Source organism: Canis aureus, chromosome 2, assembly GCF_053574225.1.
Source record: "Canis aureus isolate CA01 chromosome 2, VMU_Caureus_v.1.0, whole genome shotgun sequence".
NCBI lineage: Eukaryota > Metazoa > Chordata > Mammalia > Carnivora > Canidae > Canis > Canis aureus.
The window spans coordinates 84,739,252-84,765,094 of NC_135612.1; the positions used below are offsets into that span (position 1 = coordinate 84,739,252).

General features: G+C 37.9%; 1 protein-coding gene across 4 annotated transcripts in view; it reads right to left on the minus strand.

The window, feature by feature from the left end:
- Positions 1 to 25,843, minus strand: part of TBC1D19 (TBC1 domain family member 19) — a 141,564-nt gene that overhangs the window by 17,823 nt on the left and 97,898 nt on the right. For all 4 annotated transcript variants that reach the window (XM_077880422.1, XM_077880420.1, XM_077880424.1 and 1 more), the window contains 2 exons: positions 10,818 to 10,902; positions 8,088 to 8,132 (listed from right to left, as the gene is read on the minus strand). In XM_077880422.1, coding sequence (XP_077736548.1) covers positions 8,088 to 8,132; positions 10,818 to 10,902 — 130 coding nt within the window. The remainder of the gene's footprint in view (positions 1 to 8,087; positions 8,133 to 10,817; positions 10,903 to 25,843) is intronic.

Here is a 25,843-nt window from a genome sequence, read left to right on the forward strand (position 1 = left end):
TGGCTAATCACACTTTCCCCACATTTCCCCCAAATTCTGAAATCTATAGCTGCTCTGTAAGCAGCTAGATTATAAGCTATTTGAGGCAAGGGCCACAATTCATACTGTGTAGTATCTTCTACAAATGAGATATAAATTTATGGAAACTTAAGCATTTATAGATATAATCAAGGCTTATAAATAAAAAAGTACAACAGAGAACAAACTAATGGTTGTGGGTGGGGGACTAGGGGGATGGGCAAAATGGGTGAAGAGGAGCAGGAGATACAGGCTTCCAGTTATGTAATGAATAAGTTATGGAGATAAAAGGCACAGCATAGGGAACACAGTCATTGGTATTGCAGTAGTGCCGTATGGTGACAGATGGTAGCTATACTTGTGAGCACAGCATAATGTGTAGACTTATCCAATCACCATGCTGGTCATCTAAAACTAATGTAACATTGTGTATCAATGATACTCAATTAAAAAAATTTAAAAAGTAAAAAACATTAAAGTGTAAGATTCATTTGTGAATAGGGAATTAACATGTAGGATAGGAAACTTTCAATAACTCAGTGTGGAAATTAGAAATGGCCAATGAAGTCATTCAGACACGAATATGAATTCTGTGCGACTCCTGGCAAGTTATCAAGACTCTCTGAGTCTCTATTTTCATTTTTGAAAATGGAGATTAAAAAAAAAAAAGAAAGAAAGAAAATGGAGATAAACAAGAGCAAGTTCTCTGAGCTGTACTGAAGCACCAGTGAGTTAATATACTTAAAGTGCAGCAGTACAGAGTTTAGGACACAGCAGATGCTCAACAACTGTAGCTATTTTATGCTCTCAGAAGGGAGAGTACCACTTTTAAGTATCAGCTTAAACCTAAGAAAATCTTTTTTTGTCACTATTAGATAAGGGTTCACTTCAGCTTAATCAAGATTAGCCAGGGTTTACGATTCCAAAAATGGGTGCATGGTCTACTCTGTGGAAGAAGGACAAAGTCAAATTCTGGCAAACAAAAGTAGAAGGCAGAAGAAGCAATGAAGAATCCATTAACACTCTCGGGCACGTATTGCCTAGAACATTTCTTTGATCTCAGAGGTTGTCATGTTCTTGGCCAGTTTTCCAAAATCCTTTCCTTTGCCTCTCATCACTTCAGCCTTGCAAGGGTCAAGTTTCATGCACGTGGCCATCATCCAAGAGTGTACTTCTAACAGGCGTCCGAATGCTTGGGACACCATCTCTTCTCTGGCCTTGGAGTCCTACAAGTCTGCCATAACTGATTATTTTAAGGTACTAGGCTTCCTTTGTCTATCTAAAGAAAGTCTAAAACATGAACTGCTTGTCCCATTCAATAGAAATAACTTTATAAAAGTAATAGTTTAATGGGCCTTTGACATAGCTCAGAATGGTAAGCATGGTCAACAAAAATAAATCTTGAACTAGATAAGATATAAATAGTAAATATGACTCAGAAAATACAGCAAATATTAACATGCTTTGCACTTACTAAATATTTCCCCTTCATTTCCTCACTGTCTCTGTTAATACTTAGCATTTGTAGTTGTACCACAGCTCTCACATCTGATTCACATTAACATCATTCCAAATTTTTACCATCCTTCATTTGGGATTACTTAGTACAGTATTTAATTCATTTGTTGAGACAATCATTTTCTTTGGTTATTCTCATTCTACATGTAGCTTACAGATCAGTCAGAGTAGGCATTGGGACAATGGTTAAATTGTTTTCTAGCTATTTCTGTTATCTTTCCAAATTAGAACTTCAGAATATGACTTTGTTACTTATTTCCGTAAGTAAAATTTCCCAAATATCAGAACATAATCGTAAATATCAAGCTAAAAATCATACTTTAAATATAATTTTCATTAGGTTTTCAATTTATGTCTAAAGTTACACATCAAATAAGTTTTGGATTATTATTATTTAATTTAATTAAATAAATTATTTAATTTAATTTAATTTAGATGACAGAGTATGGTGTTATTTATCAACTTGACACTTGTAAGCAGATTTAAAATTAACATATTTTTTCACTATTTCTTCTAAGAGCGTTTCCTAATCTTTGTTGTGAGGGGCTGTCCTGTGTACTATAGAATGTTGGTTTAATAGCATCCCTGGCCTCTACTCATGAGATACTGGTAAAACCCCCTTTCTCCCTGGCTCTGACAACCAAGTGTCCACAGACATTGGCAAATGTTTCCTGAGGGACGGGAGGTGGGGCATGGAATTGCCCTTGGTTGATAACCACTGATCTAGAGTCCCAGAACTCCTGTACCTAACGTTCACTTGCAAATAATTATTTTCACTTTTCTTGTAGGAAATAAATGGTATTAGTGGTGTTTATTTAAGTCTCAAGTCAGATCTTTGTGTATTTCTCTTGTAAGTCTCAGCTCCTTGCTTCTATTCCTGTTCTTCTGTATCCTTCTATATTCACTCCCTCATTCATTTGCTCTCTCATTCAACATTGTTTACTGAGCAGTGACTTTAGGCTATGCATGATTCTAGGTGCTAGATATGCTGATCATCAAAAGGTCCTTGTTGCCTTGAAGCTTACATTAGAGTGACACTTTCATTCCACACAATAGTTAAGGATGAACTTCAAAAAATGTTAGTCAGGAATTGAAGAGATGTCACTAAGAAGAATAGAGTAGGGAACTCCAAAACTCTATCCCTCTGCTAAAGCAATGGCTAAGCTGGCTAGAACTATTAGATCAACTTTTTTGAGTTCTGGAATCTAATAATAATAAGAAAAACACTTAGAACCAAGGAAATGCTTAATGAAAAAAGCAGCTGCTGAATTTTGGAAAGAGAGCATTGTAGTATTCTAATTTACCTGCCTACCATCACACATTGTCCAGTTTGGCGGCAGCTCTGAAGAAAGCCGTCCATGTTCCTGGGGCAGCTTGCTGGTCCCAGAGTGGGCAACACGGATCTCGAATCAAAAAATTGTGGTTGTGCGTTTTGACCTGTCTAGTAGCTCCCTGCCGGACTGGGCCAAAGGGGCCTCCCCACTAATCAAAAGGCCTTAAGTACAAATTTACTAGCTGCAGCTCCCTGGGGCAGGAAGAGGCCGGGGAAGGAGATATATGGAAGGATAAAGGCTTAGAAAAGCTCCTCTATTCAGGGGAATCTAGAAGAGACCTGAGAGGCACTTCAGCTTTCACCTCTGCCAGATTCCTGGGCTCTGCGCATGCAGGAAGCGATGGCTGATGAACTATAAATGGCCTGGCTAAGCCTTGAAGGAGTACCTCAACATAGAGCCAGCCTGCAAAGCCTGGGATAATTTATTTATTTATTTATTTTTGGTTTCAGATGTTCAAGGAAATCTCGGTCAAATTACCAGCTGACCACTAAGCTAATGCAACTGAGACTGCAGTGGGCACTCAACACAAAAAATACCATCTTGACAAGAGCAGTTTAGAAAGGTCACTAAACAAACAACTAGTGCACAACAAGCGACGACGACAAATTCTGGGGAGGGGAGACAATCCAATTCCTAGTTACCACACTATAATATTCAAGATACCTGGTTGTCAACCAAAAATGTACCAAGCATGCAAAGAAATAAGAAAGTATGGCCCAAGGGGGGGGCGGTCAAGAGTACACTTCTCATGATGAGCACTGAGTAACATACTTACGGAAGTACACCCCCCCCCCCAATCGCTATATTGTACACTTGAACTAATATAACACTGCATGTTAACTAACTGGAATTAAAATTTAAAAAAAGGATAACTCATTCACAGGAAAACAAGAAATTAATAGAAGCTGTCCCTGAGGAAGCCCAGAGGCTGGACTTACTAGACAAAACTTTAGATCAACTGTCTCCCTATCTGACCTGGTCCCTATGTCTCCAACCTCACCTTGTACCGGATGATGTTTTACCTGCTGTCACCAGTCACGTTGGCCATTTTGTTCTTCAAACCATCAAGTACGTTCCTGTCTGAGGCCCTTAACATGCTCTATATTCCCTCTGGAATGCTCTTTTCCTACCTCTTTGCACAGCTCTCTCTGCATATTCTGGTCTCTGTTCATATATTCTACGTCCTCAGAAGTACTTTTCCTGATCACCTTACCTAAGATAGCCACACACCCCCATCAATTTCTGTTCCCCTTCATTGTTCATGTCTTCACTCTCTGAAATTATTTTCATTAGCTATTTATTTACTTGCTTACTGTTTGTCTCCCCCACTTGGATATAAACTCGACGGCAGGTACTTTGGGTTATTACTGCAGATCACCCACCTAGAATAGAAGAGGGAGCCAGAGCAGGGCTAAAGTATTAAATGAATAAATGAGGACAAGTTATATAAAATGAACAAAAAATAAAAACAAGAAAAGCTTATATAATTTCTGTGAAGAGTCTCCTCGGCTCAGAAATTGTGCCTACTAGTTGTTTAGTGAATCCACTAGGGAAAGCCTATCCACTAACAAGGCCTCAAACGAGGTGAGGAGGTAATGTTCAGTGCCACGGTGGCCTGTCATTTCAACCCTAGTGAAGGCGATACAGGGACGGAGGTGCCCCATGTAGGTACCTGCCTGGTCAGGGATGGAAAGTGTGTCAAGGAGCTGCAAGCCAGCCCCTCTGTATAGGCCCTTGAGACCAAGGAAGTCAGGCCAGTTCTGGTGGTGCTGGTGGTGGTGGAGGTGTCCCTAAGATTTTAAAGTAATCCTATTTTTGGCAGAAGTTGTGTAAGTAATATATAATACTGCTTTGTATTGCCGTGAGTAAAGAATAAAGGGACAACACTCTGACTAGCTTTTGTCTCTTCTTATTCTGCAACTTCAGACTCACTGCCCAGAGAAGAGAGTTCTCCCTGATTCTGGTAACATTCTAAAATAACCTGAAAGAAGAAATTATCCTGAAGAATTAAGGTTATGAACAGCTGTAGGTTTACCACATTTCACATTAAACTGTTCTTATTCTGAATGAAAATCTTTCTAGAATCCTTTATACACATCTTCTTTTTCAATATATTAGCCCCTTCCTTTTCTTCTAAAAGACACTCTAGTGTACACAGTAACATCTTCTGAGACCATAGGGCATGATGATCAAGAATATTGAAGTCAAAGACCTTTCGGCTCAAAGCCTGGCTTTGCCACTCACCAGCTGGGCAAGGTGACATGCCATGCCTCAGTTTCTTTATCTATAAATAGGAATAATATTAGTACCTGCCTCAGTAGGTACCTGTCTTGTAGGGACTAAATGAATGAACACACGCAATGTGCTTACAGCACGCTGCCTGGTACACAGTACTGCTTGGAAAACGTTAGCTGCTGCTGCTGTGGCTACTGTTACTATTATGACAGCAATATTTTTCCTTGATGCCTTGAGTTCCTAATAAAAATCTTAAATTATGGTGGTAGGTTACAACCCAGTGAGACCTTCTAAGTAGTCATAAGGTTATTGGCCTTTACATAAAATGGCCCCAGGCTGACTTTCTGGATTGCTCTTACATGCTGGTTTATAGTTTTCCTTTGTGAAGCTTCTAATTCTCATTTCTACTGTTGTTAGTCATTTTTCCGATCTCTTTTGTCCCTTTCCATGCTTCCACTTTTGTAGGGGGCTATAAAAACCGATTAAATCAAGCTTGTTAAGTAAAAGCTAATATTTTCCTTTCCTTATTTTTAAAAAAGATTTATTTATTTATCTATTTATTTATTTATTTATTTGAGAGAGAGGGTGTGAGCAAGTGAGTGGAGGGGCAGAGGGAGATGGAGGGGTAGAGAAACCCCAGCAGACTCCTCGCTAAGCTCAGAGCCCAATGTGGGGCTTGATCTCATGACCTTGAGATCATGACCTGAGCTGAAGCCAAGAGCTGGATGCTTGGCTGTGCCACCCAGGCGCTCCAGCTAATATGTTCTAAACTAAGTTGAAAAAGCTCTCTTAGGAATGGAGAGAGGAGGAACTTGACTCCTGGATACTCTTTTGGCTCTTCAGAGGTATTTTTCTTCTGATTTCCTGATTCTTGGTTAAGCACAAAAGATTATCTAAAAATTATGTTTCCAAGGAGGCAGAGATATAATAAATAAATGTTAAAATTAAAAATCCTCTAATTTAGTTCAAATAAATACTCATTAAACTCCTACGACGGCTAGATGCTGGGGGAACAAAAATGAATGATATGGCCTTAAACCTCAAGATGCTTGCAATCTAGAGGGGAAGATTAAACATAAACAAATAATGCCAAGATAATATAATAAGAAATACCAAAGATTTTCACACTGGATACTATGGGAACCTAAAGAAAGGGCCCTTAACCAAACCTGGGGATGCGGGAAAGCTTCCTGCAAAGGTTCATGTCTGAGGTGAGCCCTGAGAGCAGGTGAAGAAAGGCTGACTGAGTTGTTCCATGCATGAGAACGGAGAGGTAATGAGGCAGGAAGCAAAACGGTGCTCTCAGAGCACTAGGGGTGCGTGTGCGTGTGCATATGGGTAGCTAATCACTTGATATTGCTGTGATAGAAGAAAAGTGAGACAGGAAAAGGCTAGGAGTCAGACTGAGTAGAAGCCTGAGTCAAAAGAGGGCCTCAAATGCCGGGCCAGAGGCCTGGGCATTACTTGTGAAGAGATGGGAAGCCATTCAGAAAATTTTAAGGAGAAAAATGGCAATTTTTAGGTTTTCCTTTTAGATGTAAAAATCAGCACTGTGAAGCAAAGCAAAGCTAGAAAAGATTGAAAAAAGAGAGAGACCAATTAGATGTCTGTTGCAATTAATAAGCTAGAGATGGTAAAGCCAGGCTGAGGACAAGGCAGCAGTTACAGTGAGGAAGAGAGGAAGGAGAGGTCCCAGATGCATTTTAAAAATAAAATTGGATGGCCCTGGTGACCTGATGAGGGGGACGTGCGACTTTGAGGAGTCAAGGATAACTGCCCAGCTTTAGGCCTTGAATGACTGGTTTCGATAAGAGTACAATGAACTGGGAGAGAAACAGGACAGGCTTTGTTTTGTTCTTAATTTCATCTTGCTTTTGTTTTCTTTCTCGGATAGTGGGTATAGGAAGATAAATGAATGAGTTCATTATTATAGAGGTCAGAAGTGAAGATGTAAATTTTAGAGTAATCAACAAATAGAACCAAGAAAGCAGGTGAGGAAGCCCAAGGAAAACGTGTGAAAAGAAGAGAGCAGAACAAGGGTGGGTGGGACATGAGAGAACACTGATGCTTCAAGAGGGGCAGAGGATGGCCCCTGGAAGGACCCGAGAGGTCACACCGACAGGTGCACGGAGAGAACAGTACATGAGAGCCAAGTATGACTTTCACATGGAGAGGCTGATAAAGAAGAAAAATAGACCCAGCAGCCACTGCATTTTTTGAGCACTCGCTACATATCAGTCACTGTGCTGCTGAACTGATTGTGTCTCATTTAATCCCTATGCCAGAGGATGCATGTGCAGCTCAGCAAAGTCATGTAACTCACCCAAGGTCATGGGGTCAGCTGGCGGGAACTGGCATCTGAACCCAGCTCTGCTGCATTACAAAGCCCGTGTTCTTAATTCTGCTGGGGTGAGAGGACTTCTTCAGGAAACAACTTAATAATATCACAATGAGGAATGCCCTATATTGCTTTTCCAGAAAGCAGATCTTAAAAACTGTCCAAGCATTTCAAAGGCACACTTATTATCTAACGTGGTCATTATACATTTGATCACTTTCTGTAGTCAAAATAGATTATCTTGGTGATATATTTCTTCGAAATATTTCATTTCATAAAGACCACACTTGCCAAGTTATGAGAATAACAAAGTGTAACAGCTGGCAATGCACTACACGGATTGGAGCACTGCTGCTGTGAAGTCACAAGGAAGACAGCGGATGGACCCTGTCGGTGTCCTTCAGAGGAGAACGAAGCACCCTGGACCCAAGTCTGCTCAGCGTTATCAGACATCACTCCTGGTTTCCAGGAGAGTCAGAGAGGGTACCACAAACAAGGAAAAGTTCACTTAAAATAGGTATTCTAGAGAAGGTTTACTTTAGATAATAATTTATTATCCGTCTCAACAGAGACAAGGTCACATTTGTTATAAAGGTTGTAATGTTCCTATTTCCCACTAGAGGAAGCAATCGTATTACTCTTACCATTTGGTGGATAAAAGACTGCATATTCTTCTAGTCCTAGTTTTCCTGTAAGAAAAACCACAGAAGGTTTCAATATGATTAAAACAAATCTTTAAAAATTAACTAATTTTGTGGGTGTACTCATAATGGGATTTAAAAAAAACTACTACAGTACAATCTCCTTTCACTTCCTTTCAGGATATGGATTTAATTTGAAAATCTACCAGCTAATCTTTTGATATTAGCAAATCCTTTCCTCAAAGTTAATAATACAAACTTAAACTATGAACAGTTGATACAAAATAATTAAAAGAACAAATGCTTTCAACTTCCTTAAGCACTTAAGGAGAGGCATCTATTTAGAAGCATAGACTTGTTTTGCTAACTAATAATAATTCTAATCTATTCATTTGAGTAAGGTTTAAGCTTTGTAATGCCTCATTAGTTTACATTCCTTTGGAATGTGCTAAAAAGTTAAAAATTAAATGTCTTAAACCATATAGTGGTAGTATTTTCTGAATCCTGAAACAGTTCATGTAGTCCAAAAACTTCACCATAATCAAATGTTTAAAGTAGTTTTAAAAAATAGCTTCCCCTCAACTCATAAAGTTCTGAATATTTTTTCCTGTCTTCCATTGAGTATCTTTAGGTAGCTTTTATCTTGACAATTTTTTTCTAACACCTTTGAGTCTATTGAAAAGTCTCATGCATCCTTGCACTTGGAAATATTTTTTGTTGTTTTTGTTGAGAGTGGTGGCAGAGAGGAGACAAAGAATAAGGAGCATGAGCAATTTAGGTTAGGGTGGAGACCACAAGGACTGAGCTTGTAAGGAAAGAATGGAATAATGAGAAGTAAATGAGAGTGGGGGGAGAGATGGATGATATAGAGTAGCAGCTGGGTACTAAATACGGGGCTAGGTGAAAAACCCTGTAAATCCCAAGTGATAAGAGACTGGGAACATCTGTTGTTCTATTGGTGTGACTATGGTGGACTTCTGGATGGTGACTAGTCACTGGAAAGACCAAGTCATGACTAGAATCTTGGAATTTTCAGTCCTATCTGCCATTTTCCAGAGAGGGGGACAGGTGCTGGAAATGAGGTTAATAACTGACCCTGCCTACACAAGGAAGCCTCCGTAAAATCCCAGTAATGAGGCGTTCAGAGAGCTTCTAGGTAGGCCAACAAATCAACATGGGGAGGATAACACACCACAACTCCATGGGGCAGAAGCTCAGGACTCTCCCAGACCTCGCCCTACGTATGTCTTCATCTGGCTGTTCATTTGTATCCTTTATCATGTCTTTTCATAAACTAATAAATGTCCATGTTTCCCTGAGTTCTGTGAGATATTCTAGCAAATTAATTGAATCCGTAGAACAAGTTTTGGAACCCCTCATCTATAGCTGGCTGATCAGAAGCACAGGTGATAAACTGGATTTCTGATTGTCGTCAGAAGAGTGTATGTGTGTGTGTGTGGGGGGGGGTGGCAATCTTGTGGGATGGAGCCCTTTGTCTATGGGATTTGATGCTGTCTCTGGGTAGACAGGGTCAGAATTGAGCTAAATTGTAGGAAACCCATCTGGTGTCTGAGACTTGCTTCTTGTTTTAAGGAAAATTCATACATATTTGGTGCCAGAAGTAGAGTGTTTTATGATTATACACGGTACACACAGTAGAGAAACACAGTAGGAAAGAACTAGGTTTTTCCCTACACAGGAAGGAAAAATCAGTGTTTCTGATGCAGTAAGATATAGCCTAGTTCTTCAGGGACCTATGATTTTGGGGTGGAGGAGTGAGAACCCTTCCACATGTAGGGAGTATGTGTAGGCTAATAAATATGGGGTAATTGGAATAATCAGGGAATCAAAGTTAGTTAGGTTAAGACAAGATTGGCTGACAGGACCTTAAAATCTTGGCTGAGTACAGAGATGAGCCCTGCAAATAATTAAATTCTACAATCAGCTTTTTAGCAAATAATGTTTAATAAGCTAACCAAAGGTTTCTGTAAGTTCAGTTTAGAAGCAATGGGTTTGAGAGAGCCCCCAAGTTGGGGTAAGCCTGACCCTAGTGCCAGGTAATGTAGGCCTCTCGTAGGACAGGGGTTGTAGCAATCAGGCACACAGACTTGGGAGGTACAGGGGAAAAGTTTCTTTCTTTATGGGAACAGCAGAACAGGGTTATACGCTTTCAGTGCTGGGCATTCACCACTGAATAAAAAGGAGAAATTGGGAAAGGCTTCCAGCTGAAATTAGATCTATTGTCAGGTGATAGCAGGATATTGAAATAGCAATATCTTGTGGGCAGCTAGTGATAAGAGAAGAAAGCACTGAAATAGAAATTAGAGAGCTAAGAGCATATAAATTACATCAAATTTTAAGCATGGCAGACCATTTTGAGGGAAGGAATAGAGAAGGTAAAAAAAGCAAATTCGTGTGATAAACCCGTAGGTAGGAGGGAAAATGAAAGTCAACAGATATGATAAAAACAGCAATGGAGGAGAGTAAACAGGAAAGATAAAGGAGGTAACTCGCAGTGCTGCTCCTGGGAACCCCTTGCCTGTGATTGTGAGGAGCCGCTTGGCCGGGATTTGAGTAGGAGGGAAAGTATGGCTACAATAATCTGAGAGAAATCTTATTAAGTAGTTTACAATAAAAAATTTAACAACACCAATAAATGCTATAAAATATAACAGTCTTGGTATGATTTTGTAGGTCTCCAGGAATACTTCCTTGCTGTAACTAAAATTTTACCTCTTATGTAGGACTTCGGTGGTGAAGCACTGTTGTATGCAAAATGACCCAACACGGATGTATCCCGGGAAAAACAAAGTAACACCTGGGTGCAACAGTGGAAGAAACAAACAATTAAGCATTGTTTTAGAACAGGTAATTCACTGCTATTTCCCACTTGGAAGGCACGGAGGGAGAATCTTTCCTAGTCAGGATAGTGCCTGGAAATGGGAGGAGTGCCCTCTATCGGTACACCGACGCTAAGTGTTAGGCCGAGTATGATGGCCCAAGTTCACCCACAGATTTCTCACGTGCACCTCGAACAGCAGATGAAGTAAGTTACTACCAGCTGATTTTGATTCTTTTATTGTGTTTTCTATCTGGAAAAGAGAAACAGCTGGGAGAAATTTAACCCGATGACAAATGTAGAGGGGGGGGGCCCTAGCTAACTAACTACCAGCAGCACTGAGTAGTTTGGGAAGTGCAGGAAACTGGATCTAGAGTCTTTGCTGGAATGCAGCAGCAGGCAGTTGGGTATGTCAGGGTGGGAGGAAAGGCAAGTCATGGTATCTAGAAGCGATGGCAGCTGCAGAACAAGTGGCAGCCCAATACAGGTTAGCAGCTGGTTGTCCTGCCCAGCAGGTGGAGTGTGGTGTCTGCCTGCAGATGAAAATAGGAAGGGCAGAAAGTCCGGATCAAGGATGTCCTTAGGAGGAACCGAGTTGTTGACACCAGCTTGGAACTTGGGGGCAGGAGGTTGATCCCAAGGTGATTAGTGACAGGAAATCCGGGTCCTGGTATTGAAAGACCTGGGATTCAAAAAGATGTTACTGAGAAAAGAACTGGGAATGACAGGAAAACCCAGAAGCCCAGTTAACAGACTAGAGGCACAAGGTCAGGGTTGGACGAGCAGCAGGATCTAACGGAAAAATTGTGGGTGCCAAACAGAAGGGAGCCCCGCTTTAGAAAAAGAATAAATAAGGAGACTGAGCATCAGTGAGGCCCAATGGTGAAATGTGTACCAACCACTGCCACGGATTTATTTTTATGTTTTAAAAGACTATACAAGCAATTCATGGGTAAGGCAAAAATTAGAACAGATCATTAAAAAAGACAAAATGCCCATAAACCCACCTGTGTTTGTATTCTGATGTATATCTTTTCAGATTGCATTTATACACACATTTTGCAAACAACAGAATTATGCATGCTGTTTCATAATCTACTTTCTCTCAATATAACATAAACATTCCCTGCCCACATTTTCTAATGTTACAGAATATGTGCCACTATATGGATAAACATAGTTTATTTAACCTATCTTTTACCATTGAACATTTAATTATTTCCCTTTTTCCCCAACTATAAACAAAGTAATAAACTTCTCTATAGCTAAATATTTGTATATAATTTTATTTAAATTCCTAAAACTGGACTAGCTGTCTGGTCAAAGCAATGGGCATTTTAAGTCTAAAACTTTTGATGTATATTGTCAAACTGTCCTCTAGGTAGAGTTTGTTTTTGTTTGTAATAAACACAGTGGTAAGATAGTGTACCTTTTCCCTTATTCTCATTGAAACTGGTTATTAGCATCTTAGAGGTAAAAATAGCATTTTGCTTTAATTACTAATGAACACTTTTCCATTGCATTTCTTTTATTATTTTCCAGCTCATCATCGTAGTCCATTTTAAAATTGATGTTTATAAAATTATTGATTAAAAAAATAAAATTATTGATTTAAATTTTCTGTATATAAAGAATTCTAACCTTTGGTCTAATAATATGTTAGGAATGACTTTCCTCAAACAGTTTGTTGTTTTTGACATAGAGATGGTCTTAATTTTATATGCTGAAATCTACCAACACTTTCATGCTTAGAAAGCTCCTCCCCACATTTAAAATAGTCTCATATATACATACCTAGATTACAAAAGTTTTTAGTATTTTCATCAAATATTTCTAGTTCTTCCCCTTTGCAGATATATGTCAGCCTGACTTTTCTGACCACTTTGGGGTTCGATGTGGCCATGTGATTTGCAATTTAAATCAATGAAATACATGACACTTGAATATTTCTATATATAAGTTTCAAGAACTAGAGCAATAACCATGTTTCCCTCTTTGTCTCTGCACAGCAATCCCTGGTTCCAGATAGTGGATACTAAATTCTGGAGTAAAAATGACACAGAGCTAGGTCCAATCCTATCAAATGGACATGACCATGAGCAAGAAATAAACCTGTGTTGTTTTAAGTCACTGAGATCTCAGATTTGTAGGTAATTCCAGTATAATCTAGTGCCTCCAAAATTTCCAAAACAGGAAATTTTGTCTAGCATTTTTTTAGTGGCTTGAGAACAACAAAAATTTATTCTCTCACAGCCCTAGAGACCAGAAGTCCAAAATCAAGGTATTGGCAGGGCCATATTCTCTCCAAAGGTTCTGGTAGATCCTCCCTTGCCTTTTCTGTCCAGTTTCTGGTGTCTCCAGGTGTTCTTGGCTTGAAACTGTGCAACTCTAATCGCTTCTGAATTCACATTTTCTTCTCGTCCTCTCTCGAGGCTTTTCTTCTTCTTCTTCTTCATTCTCTCTCTCTCTCTTTTTTTTTTTGATATATAGTTGACATAAAATGTTATATTAGTTTCAGGTGTATTACATAGTGATTTCACAATTCTATACATTATACAATATTCAGCTTGGTAAGTGTAGTTGCCTCCTATCACCATACAAAGTTATTATAATATTATTAACTATATTCCTTATGCTGTACTTTTCATTCCTAGGAGATTAATTTTATAACTGAAAGCTTGTGCCTCTTATTTACCTATTTGCCCATTCTCCCATCTCTCTACTATCTGGAAGCCATCAGTTTGTTCTCTGCATTTATACATCTGTTTCTGTTTTTTGTTGGTTTATTTGTTTTGTTTTCTTAGATTCCACATATAAATGAAATCATATGGTATTTGTTTTCCTCTGTCTGACTTATTTCACTTAGTATAATACCATCTAGGTTCACTCATGTTGCTGCAGATGGTTAAGAACGATGAATGGATAAAGAAGGTATGGTATATAAATACAATGGAATATTACTCAGTCATAAAAAAAGAATGAAATCTTGCCATTTGTCTAGCATTTCTGATAAATTCGTTTTGTGGTAAAATCAATAGCCCATCTGGAATTTATTTTGAAACTGCACTGCTAGGGGTGCCTGGGTTACTCAGTCTGTTAAGTGTCTGCCTTCAGCTCAGGTCATGATCCTGGGGTCCTAGGATCAAGCCTTGTGTCAGGCTCCTTGCTCAGCATGGAGTCTGCTTCTCCCATTCACTCGACCCCTCTCCACTCCCCCCACTCACTCTATCTCTGTTTCAAATAAAGAAAAAAGAAAAAGAAAACAAACTACACAGAGTTCAAATTCTAGCTCCACCAGTATCTTAGCTGACACTGGGCAAGTTATTAGAATTCTTGGCGTCTTAGTTTCATCATATGTAATATGCATACCATAATAATACCTACATCAGAAGCTATTGTGAGGATTTAATTAGTACACATAAAGTGTATCAAAGTGCCTGGGTAGCACAGTTGGTTGAACATCTGACTCTTGATTTTGGCTCTAGTCATGATCTCAGGGTCAAAAGATCAAGCCTGTATTGTAGGAGTCTGCTCGAGAATTCCTCTCTCTCTCTCTCTCTCTCTACCTCCCCCTCCTTGCTTTTGTTTCCTGTCTCTCTAAAATAAATAAATAAATCTTAAAATGTGTGTAGGACAGTGCCTAGCACATGGTGAATCTTATTAAAATGTTGGCTGCAATTACTACTACTACTACCACTATTACTTTAATTTCATTCTGTCAAATAAAAAGTGCTATGGAAACACAATAAGGGGAAATGGAAAAATATGGATGCCATTTAAGAGAGTCGTCAGGGCAGGCATCATTCAGAAGATAACATCTAATTAAAGACTTGAAAGGACTTGAGAAGTCTCTACAGCATTACTGAGACTTCCATTTATATCGTATTGCATCTAGACTTCTTCCTCTGCTCAATCCTGCTTCATTCACTGTCCATCTACAGGCATTGATCCCAAGAGCACTCCCTAATAAATTTTTGGCATGCTAACCTCAATCTGAGTCTGCTTCCCTGGAAACTTGTCTTGCAACATAGTGGAAGGGGGGAAAAGTGATCAAATTCTAAATATAATGTCAGAAACATAGGAATCAAGGACAATTCCAAATGGAAGGATGCCTGATTTGAATTAAGTGGAAAGATGGGGTTACCACTAACTGAGATAGGGAAAGTTAAGTGGAACAATTTTGAGAGTGAGATCAGGGCTTCAGTTTTCAACATACTAAATTTGAGATATCTGCAAAATACCTGAATGAGGTATTGAAAAGGCCCTTGGAGATACCAGACTGGAGTATGGGAGAGAAGTCTGGGCTGAAGATATACATTTAGAAGTTATCAACATAGAGATGATAATGAAAGTCACAAGACAGTTGAGCTTGGTGAAATCAGCAAGTGAATGGGTATAACTAGAGAAAAGATCAGGAACCGAGACGTGGGACACATTAATGAAGGAAAAGGGAAGGAACCAGTCCTGGAGATTGACCTCATTAGCATGAGTCCCTTTGATTGCTGGGAATTGCTAGGAAGTGTAGTGTGCTCTAAGTAAGGAGGGCAAGTCAGGCTGTGATCAGAAAACACTTCGATGTATGCATTTCCAGTAAACTGCCTAATAAGATCTCAGAAAAAAGGGACCTGAACCTCTTATTTTCCTCTTGTTCTAAATAATTATGCATGTGTGTACCTAATTATGATTTATTTGTAATATTATATTCCCTATCTTTAAAGGGTTTCCCAAATTGTATGAACTTAAGTTCCCAAAATGCTAGGTCTGCCTCTGGTAACCAGTAAAATAAGACAAGAACCAAAAAGATGTAGTGTCTTAAAAGCCAAGTGAAGAAAGGACACAACTGAGTCAAATGCTATTAAGAGATCAATTAAAAGGGGGACTGACCATTGGTCATTGGATTTAGTTATTGGGGACCTTTGAAACAACTGTTTCAGCTCAAAAGGTAGAATACCATATACAATGTTCAGTATCTGATTTTTTTTTTTTTAACGGACCATGAATCTCAGATATTCTTTCATATTAGTATGTATGAATATATTGCTGCTTTACATGGAGCTGCTTCATTGTATTTCTTATAAGTATATACCATAATTTATAAATGAACATTTAAGTAATTTTCAATTTTACGCTATTTCTGACAATGCCAAAATAATTTGCCTTTTACTGTGTTATTTTCACATATATGTGAATATTTCTGTAGGACAAATACATAGAAACAGATTTGTCCAAAGGATACATGCATTGAAAACTGTGGTGAATATTTAGCTACGTAGTCACATTCTTTGTTATCTTCTATCCAGCATTTCTTTATGTTAATAGTGTGAGTGAGCTCAGCCTCTTATGTTGTCTGACTCTTTATTTTCCACTGTATATTCTAAATGATTACTTCTCATATTTAAAAGAGTAAACACACATTTAACTGAATTATTTTATCCTAATAGCTTTCAGTTAATTCCTTTGAATTTTTCTATTTTTTTTTATTTTTTTTTAAATTTTTATTTATTCATGATAGGCACACAGTGAGAGAGAGAGAGGTAGAGACACAGGCAGAGGGAGAAGCAGGCTCCATGCACCGGGAGCCCGACGTGGGACTCGATCCCGGATCTCCAGGATCGCGCCCTGGGCCAAAGGCAGGCACCAAACCGCTGCGCCACCCAGGGATCCCATTCCTTTGAATTTTTATGTATCTATACTTGATAAGAATTTTATATTCTTTCTGATATCTATAACTCTAATCTATTTTATCTTATTCATTGGGCAGAAATTCCAAAATGATTCATGTTCTTTCTTTGCTTTAGTGGGACTATCTTTAGTATTTCAACATTAAGTAACATTAATTTATGTTAAGATGGCAAATGTTGGTTTCACATAAATATTATTTATATGTCAGGAAAAAAATACTTCCATTCTTTTACAATAAAGAGTGCAAAAAAAAAAAGGATGTTAGGGTGCATAATGGTGTTAGTATACTTAATACTACTAAACTGTATTTAGAAATGGTTAAGATAGTAAATTCTACGTTGTGCTTTTTACAAAAATTTCATAAAATAGTTATTAAATACAGTCTCAAATTTGTTTTGGGCATGTATTGACATAACCATATATTTTTTTGTTGAGGTATAATTGCCTTATAGTAACATTATTAGTTTCAGGTATACAACAAAATGATTCAATATTTGTATATATTATGAAATGATTATAATTATATCATTTGTAGTTTTAGACTTATTGTGATGAATATTTGGCAATAATTTAGTAAAATCATTAGGTTCTAAAAAATTCTAGATCTCCTTAGATTTTTTCAAATCAGTAAATAATGTTAATCTCTTCTCTTGTCAAACCTTCTTGTACCACCATGGTAGGTAAAATAATGTCTCCCCCAAGAGATACCCACATCTTAATCCCTGGAACCTGTGGACATGCTATCTTACATGGCAAAAGAAGTTGTGCAGATCCAATTAAATTGAAGATCTTTAGAGGAAGGGATTATTGTCTTTAAGTTTTATTTATTTTTTAAGATTTTACTTGAGAGAGAGGGAGAGCATGCGTGAGGGTGGAGAGGAGGGGCAGAGGGAGACAGAGAAGCAGATTACCTGCTGAGCAGGGAGCTTCACACTGGGCTTGATTCCAGGACCCAGAGATCATGACCTGAGCTGAAGGCAGATGCTTATTTGACAGAGCCACCCAGGTGCTCCTTAAGATTTTTTTTTTAAGATTTGTATTTATTTTTGAGAGAGAGAGAGAGAGAAAGAGAGAGACTGAGCAGGCTGGCGTAGGGGCAGAGGGAAAGGAAGAGAGAGAATCTCAGGCAGGCTCTATCCTGAGATTGGAGCCCAATGTGGGGCTCAGTCCCACAACCCTGCAATCATGGACCTGAGCCATAATCAACAGTCAGACGCTCAACCAACTGAGCCACTCAGGTGTCCAAGAAAGGGATTATTTTAGATTATTTTGTTAGATCCAATATAACCACAAGGATCCTTATAAATGAAAGAGGGAGGCAGCAGGGTCAGAATCAGAAAAATTTGAAGATGCTATCTGTTAGCTTTGAAGACAGAGAACGGGACCACAAGCCAAGGAGTACAGGTGTACTCCAAAAGCTTGAAGAGGGCAAGGGAATGTATTCTCCTTCTAAAAGGAACACATCTCTGTCAACACCTTGATTTTAGCTCACTAAAACTCATTTCAGACTTCTGAGCTTCAGAACTGTAAGAAAATACAGTTGTTTTAAGCCAGTAAGTTTGTGGTAATTTGTTATAGCATCAATAATAAACTAACACAATTAATATAACTAATAGCGCTAATATAATAAACAAATACAACTAATAATAAACTAATGTAATTAAAGTAAAATAATACAAAAGGAAAATATAGTTAGAAACATCTTCCCAGGATTGCCTGGAGGGAAAACAATTTCTTTTCTTTTCTTTTTTTTTTTTTTAAGATTTTATTTATTTATTCATGAGAGAGGCAGAAACACAGGCAGAGAGAAGCAGGCTCCTCGCAGGGAGGCCAACAAGGGGATTCAATCCTGGGACCAGGATCACGTCCTGAGCCAAAGGCAGACACTCGACCGCTGAGCCACCCAGGTGTCCCAGAAAACAATTTCTAAAGAGATGTTTGTATTAACTTTCCCTTAGCAGGCTGGTGGGAACATACTAATATTAGGAGAAGATCCAGGCTTAAATATATACTCCTTGAATCTCTGTTGCCCTAGAGAAGACAAGACATCTGAGACTGCTCTAGAGAGAATATTGGTGACTGTAAGGTGATAATGCCAGAGGTGGTATGTCAGACATTATGTTCTGGTGTGCCACCCTAGCGTACAAGCAAAGATCTGCCAACTTCCATTCTAACTTGAGTTGTTTTAGCTTCTGAGATTCTAATTTTGTATTTGCAAGAAAGTAACAGTTCAATTGTAAGTTTGCTATAAAATTTTGTCATTATATAATGATGACAATTTCAATTAATTAGAAATTAACTAGCAAGTTAACTAGAAAGCTAAACTTTTATTACTTCCTAATTAAGTAAGAATTAAATTTTATGAGGATAAGGTTATACATGGTAATGATTTACTTTATTGCGGAGAGCTGTAAGAAACTACATGTAAGTCTCAACTATGGTTTATACAGCAAAATTATACCTAAAATGTCCACAAATAGCTAATAAAAGATTTGCTTGAGCCTACCGTTTTTAGTCTCTTAAAAACATATTTATGGTGAATGTTTCAAAGAAATAAGTTATTTATGTAATAAAAAGCACATAAGAAACAATGGATATCCATCAGAAATCACTTTAATGTTACACAATTTTTTCATCTGTGGCTCGCTCTTCCATTTTTATTCAAACCAATCTGGAGAATTTCAAATGATACATTTCAAAAATGATTTTTTAAAACACTCTTCCCTGATTTAAATTTTCATAAATTAAAGGGCAAACTGGCTTATGAGGACTTTGAAATTGGGCAGCCTCGGCCTGAGGTCCTGGTAGCTGTATTGAACTTGGGCTCTGAGCCTCTGCTTCTGTATCTGTAAAATAGGAATAAACCTACCTTACAGGTAAGAATTAGTTATAAAATACATAAAGTATCTAGAGCAGATCCTGGAACCTAACAGGCAATACATAAATAAATGACAAAAGTGCTGACAATCTCACTTGCAATGATTGGAAAACACTGGGAGAAAAAAAACAAAAGACTTTTTTTTTTTTTTTTTTTTTCCTGATCTAGTTACTTGCTTAGGCCTGGGCTCTCATCTTCTTATCACATTCTTATAGAGAAAAACAAACATTTAAAATCATTCCCTTCTCTGTCTCCCTGACTTCCAATCTATACATTCTTTCTGTTTGACTAATCTGAATTTCCAGAACCTCCAAGTTTGTGACTACTGAAAACCTGAAAATCCAGTCATTCCTGATTCTGACAGCTCTCTCAACCTGCATATTTAGCCAGTCACTAAAATATACCTGATAGTTCGCTCTTCCTTCCTCTCTCCTTTTAAGTGTTTATTGAACACATTCTGTGTGGCGTGCACTGTTCAAAATATATTGTATGTCACATGGTAAATGCAATGGACAAAAGTAATGCAGACATGAGGGATAATGCATTCACACATGCACATGTATTTACTGGGAGAAGTCTGCACTTAAGTTAGAAGCTAAGGGTCAGGAAATGAACCTCAGGTAATAAGGCTTTTGGCAGAACAGCTGCTGGGAGCTCACAGGTAAGCCTAAAGTTTAAGGGAGAGGTCCAGAAAATGGGGAGTTATCAGTACACAAATTATATAAAGCAGTGAGATCACTGAAGGCAAAGACAGAAAAAAAAAGAGGTCCCCTCAGACTTATTCTTGGGGTACTCTAGGATAAGACAGGGAGAAGAGGAGAAACAGCCAAAGTGAATGAGAATGCCAGCTAGTAAGATAGAAGGAAATAAAGAACAATATCCTAGAAGATAAGTGAAGAAAGAGAAGACAAGGAGAGGGGATGATTAATTGAATGAGATAAGATGAGAAGTGGAAACTAACTATTGGATTCAGCAATATGAAGTTGCTTGTGACTTTAGAGGAACAGTTGGGCAAAAAAAAAAAAAGTAATAAAGGAGGACTCAAGAGAGAATAGGACGATAAGGGGATCCCTGGGTGGCTCAGCGGTTTAGTCCCACATCAGGCATCAGGCTCCCTGAATGGCGCCTGCTTCTCCCTCTGCCTGTGTCTCTGCCTCTCTCTGTCTCTCATGAATAAATAAATAAAATCCTAAAAAAAAAAAAGAGGATAGAAATTGGAAGTAATATCTATAGATTTTTTTAAAAAATTATTTGAGAGAGAGAATGAGCAGGGGAAAAGGCAGACGGAGAGGGAGAAACAGGCTCCTGGCTGAGCAGGGAGCCCATGTGGAGCTTGATCCCAGGACCCTGGAATAATGACCTGAGCCGAAGGTAGATGCTTGACTGACTGAGCCACCCAGATGCACCACCCAGATGCACCTTTTTAAAAGAACTTTTGCTGAATAAGGGAACAGAGGAATGGGGCTGCAGCTGGAGGGAATATGGATCAAGAAAGATCTTTGTTTTGGGGTGCCTAGGTGGCTCAGTCAGGTAAGCGACTGCCTTCAGCTCAGGTCATGACCCCAGGGTCCTGGGATGGAGTCCCACATTAGGCCTGCCACTTTCCCTCTGCCTGCCACTCTCCCTGCTTGTGTACTCTCTCTCTTTAATAAATAAATAAAATCTTAAAAGAAAAAAAGAACCAGACATTTCTTTTTTAACATTTCTATTCTGAAGTGACCACTAACCTGTACTACCCCTATAATTTATGTCTACTTTAACTATATTTGCATGGACCATTACATAAACTTGTATCAGAGCATTCATCAAATTATAACTATGCATTTCCCTTTCTCCTCATTTTCCACTAAAATGTGAGCTTAGTAAAATCTTTTTTACTAAGGTGTGTGGCACCTAACACAGGGTCTATATCAGAACACACTCAATATAATGTAACAGGGATATATGAATAAATGATATTTGATTGCCCCTTTAAAAAAAAAAGATTTTATTTATTTATTATTCATGAGAGACACAGAGAGAGAGGCAAAGGCACAGGCAGAGGGAGAAGCAGGATTCCTGTGGGGAGCCCGATGTGGGACTAGATCCTGGGTCTCCAGGACCATGACCTGAGCCAAAGGCAGATGCTCAACCACTGAGCCACCCAAGTACCCACCCTGGGCCTTTCTTAAATTCCATTCAATGGCATTAAAATATCTGTAAGTATGGCATACTCTAATATGTCAGTACTGCTGAGTATATGTAGATAAATAAGCCAAGCATAGGATAGAAGATTTGTCACACAACAGAATGAGTAAATCCCCATGTCTTCCCTTTACTACACAGAAATTCTTCCTTATGAATATTTTATACACTTTGGACCACAAGTTAACTTTCATAGGTTGTCAGGGTGTACTAGAACCCCAAAATGATTAAATTACCTAATTTACTTCTGTGAAAAAAGGAGCATCTTCTGTTTGAACACATTTTAAAAGTGAGAATTTAAAAATTTTAATATCACAAAGTATTTTTAAGAATTTAATGGAAAATAAAAACTAAACTTTGGAATACTAAAAGTTGACCCATCACTTGAAGCATTATTTCTATAATATGAAGTGTTGTTGCCTATAACGTTTAGGTAACTAACATGAGTCACTGGGAGCAGTGCCTGGTGTATCCTTGTAACATAGTCCCAGATTTCCCTTAAAGTGGGATTATTGGCGGTTTTGTCAACCATCTATGGACACAACAATGTCATATGCCATCTACTTTGTAGTCTAGTCAGAAAACTCAATAAATGGATTATGACCCAGGACACGGCCAGAAACATTAAGTTTACTCCATTTTCATCAGCAATTTCCTCACAGAGCACTTTTTTAGCTAGGCAGTTCTGCCAAAGGAAAGACTGTAATTAATGATAAATAAATAAATAAATAAATAAATAAATAAATAAATAAATAAATCCAACTATGCCTTCTCTCTCTCTCTCTCACACACACATACATGCACATATACGAATAATTTTTCCCTAGAAAAAAATCAGAACTCAATTTCTGATAACAGAATATTGTTTTCAATACATACAATTAACATATATTTTTACTACATAAAATGAACTTCTCTCTAATAAGTCAGACTAATTATAAAATAAATCATTAAAAGATATGATCATGGAAAATGTTTCCTTAATAATGATCTACATGAGGAAAATTTAGTTCTGCATAATTCCCAAAGATAAAACTTACATAATTATCCTTTTCTTTATTTTATAGTGCTAAAGATCTACATTAAAGCTTATTTAGTGTTATTACTGAAGTACTAAAAGTAGCAAGGCCATGAGATCTATGAAAAATATTATGTAAAATTTAAAAAATACAATCGGGATTGAAATATTGATAAAATGGAAAATGAAGGTTAAAGCACACTCCTATGGTATTACTTTTGTGATATGAATTAATATCCAAAGCTTCCCATAAACAGCTTAAAATAATTTCAAAACATTTTTTGTTGTTTTGTCTCCCTAGCTAGAATGTAAGCCTATCAAAGGTGATATAATTTACATATAATATAGAGATCAATAAAGGTCAGTAAGTATTTACAGATGTAAATATTCTGCTTTTTTCAGAGAATACATCCATTGTTCATAAATAATTCTGTTGTCAGTCTTAGTTTTAAGTTTTCTTAGTCAGTTATGTTAATGTGAGAGGCAAAAATGAATATCTATATCCCCCCCTTTATCTATAGGGAATATATTCCAAGACCCCCAGTGGATGCCTGAAACCACAGATAGTACAGAACCCTATATAAATAGGGTTTCATTCATCTGGAATGAATCTCGATGCCTGGAACCGCAGATAGTACAGAACCATACACACTACACACACACACACACACACACGTGTGTGTGTGTGTGTGTGTGTATGCGCTACGCTTTTTCCTACATATACTTATGATAAAGCTTAATTTATAAATTAGACATAATAGGAGATTAAGAACAATAATTAAAGTAGAACAATTATAACAATATAAAAGTTATGTGGACAATGTCTCATAGTGTACTCAAGTTTCTTCTTTTTGTGAGAATGTGAGACCAATGAAATGCCTACGTGATGCAAGGAAGTGAAGGGAATGATGCAGGCATGTGATGTAGCCTTAGGCAACTATTGACCTTCTGACTATACATCAGAAAGAGGATCATCTGCTTCTGGACCACGACTGACTCTGGGGAACTTAAACCATGGAAAGCAAAACTGTGGCTAAGCAGGTACCCCCGTACCTTCAAGGGTAAATTCTGGCACTTATTTCAAGAAATTGTCACTGCTTTTGCCAACATTTGTTGTTTTCTGTGTTGTTATTTTTAGCCATTCTGACTGGTGTGAGGTGGTATCTCATTGTGGTTTTGATTTGTATTTCCCTGACGCCAAGTGATGCAGAGCATTGTTTCATGTGTCTGTCGGCCATGTGTAGGTCTTCTTTCGAGAAATGTCTGTTCATGTCTTCTGCCCATTCTTGACTGGAATATTTGTTTTTGGGATGTTGAGTTTGAGAAGTTCCTTGTATATCTTGGATACTAGCCCTTTATCTAATAGGTCATTTGCAAATATCTTTTCCCATTCCATAGGTTGCCTTTTAGTTTTGTTTTGGTTTGTTTTGTTTTTTGCCGTACAGAAGCTTTTTATCTTGATGAAGTCCCAAAAGTTCACTTTTGCTTTTGTTTCTCTTGCCTTTAGAGACATGGCAAGGATGCAGAGAAAGGGGAGCCTCTTACACTGTTTGGTGAGAATGCAAGCTGGTGCAGCCACTCTGGAAAAACAGTGAGGAGGTTCCTCAGAAAGTTAAAAATAGAGCTGCCCTACGACTCAGCGATTGCACTATTGGGAATTTACCCCAAAGATACAAAGGTAGTGATCCGAAGGGGCACCTGAACCTCAATGTTCATAGCAGCAATGTCCACAATTCCACAGTAGCCAAACTGTGGAAGGAGCCGAGATGTCCATAGACAGATGGATGTATAAAGAAAATGTGGTATGTATACACACACACACACACACACACAATGGATGAATACTTACCAATTATATGATGTGGATGGAACTGAAGGGTATTATGCTGAGTGAGATAAGTTAATTGGAGAAAGATAATTATATGGTTTCACTCATATGTGCAATATAAGAAACTGTGCGGAGGATCATGAGGGAAGGGAGGGAAAACTGGGAAGAAATCAGGGAGGGAGACAAACCATGAGAGACTCTTAACTCTGGGAGACAAACTGAAGGTTGCTGGAGGTGAGGTGGGGGGGAGATGGGGTAACTGGGGGATGGGCATTAAGGAGGGCATGTGATGTGATGGGCACTGGGTATTATATGCAACTGATAAATTATACACTACATCTGAAACTAATGATGTACTATATGTTGGCTAATTGAATTTAAATTAAAAAAAGAGAAATTGTTAACCACTCTCATTTCAAATGATAACCTTACTGATTCTGTTCACTGAAGGAGACAGATTGGTTTGCCGGCAATTCCCTTTACCACCACTAGAAAGCTTTTGTAATTATAACTTGAAATGGACAATCCACTTCTCTCCAGTCACCCAAGGAGATGAAATCAACTTTACACTTTCTCTACCCACACACTGAAGCAGAATAGTCAACATGCTATACAAATCTGTCTTTACTGATCTTTAGTCGATAATATAATATATAGATTCATATGTTTAATGTTGTAACAGTTTCATGTTCAGGATCAAAATAATTAGCACAGGAAGAACCAAAAAATTTTAAGAAGTTGGTTAAAATTTTTGCCAAGAAGTAGATACATAATTTGTTTGGTTTCGTTTGTTTTATATCTTTACTACTGAACAACATTAACTAATCTGTTTCCCTCAGGAGTCATCACATTTAGACCTAAACTCAAATTAAGGAAATCTTGAGCCCTGTACAATGACAGCCAATAATTACTAAAATTAAGCCTTCAGATAAAAGAAGAAAGCTTCCTTCTCAACAATGGAAAAAAAATAATCAAACCTCATCAATGAAGAAACATGATGTTAGGATAAACATTTTCATTCACGTATCTATGGAATGATATGCACTGGAGTTAATGAGGACCAAAAAATTATGGAATTCATACAGGAGAGACAATCAAAAAAATAATCAAATAAGCCATAATAAGAGCTATGAATAAAAGGTATGAAAAGTCCTCATAGTACTTTAAAAGCATACTTCAGATGGCTGTGATCTTATTGTGTGTGTTTGTGTAAGGAAATAGGGTATAGATCAGGGAAGGTATATGTGAAGAAATGATACTTTAGTTGACAGCAGAAGGAAAAACAGGAATTTACTTGGGGAAGAAGAGAGAGTAACAGTCTTTCACATCA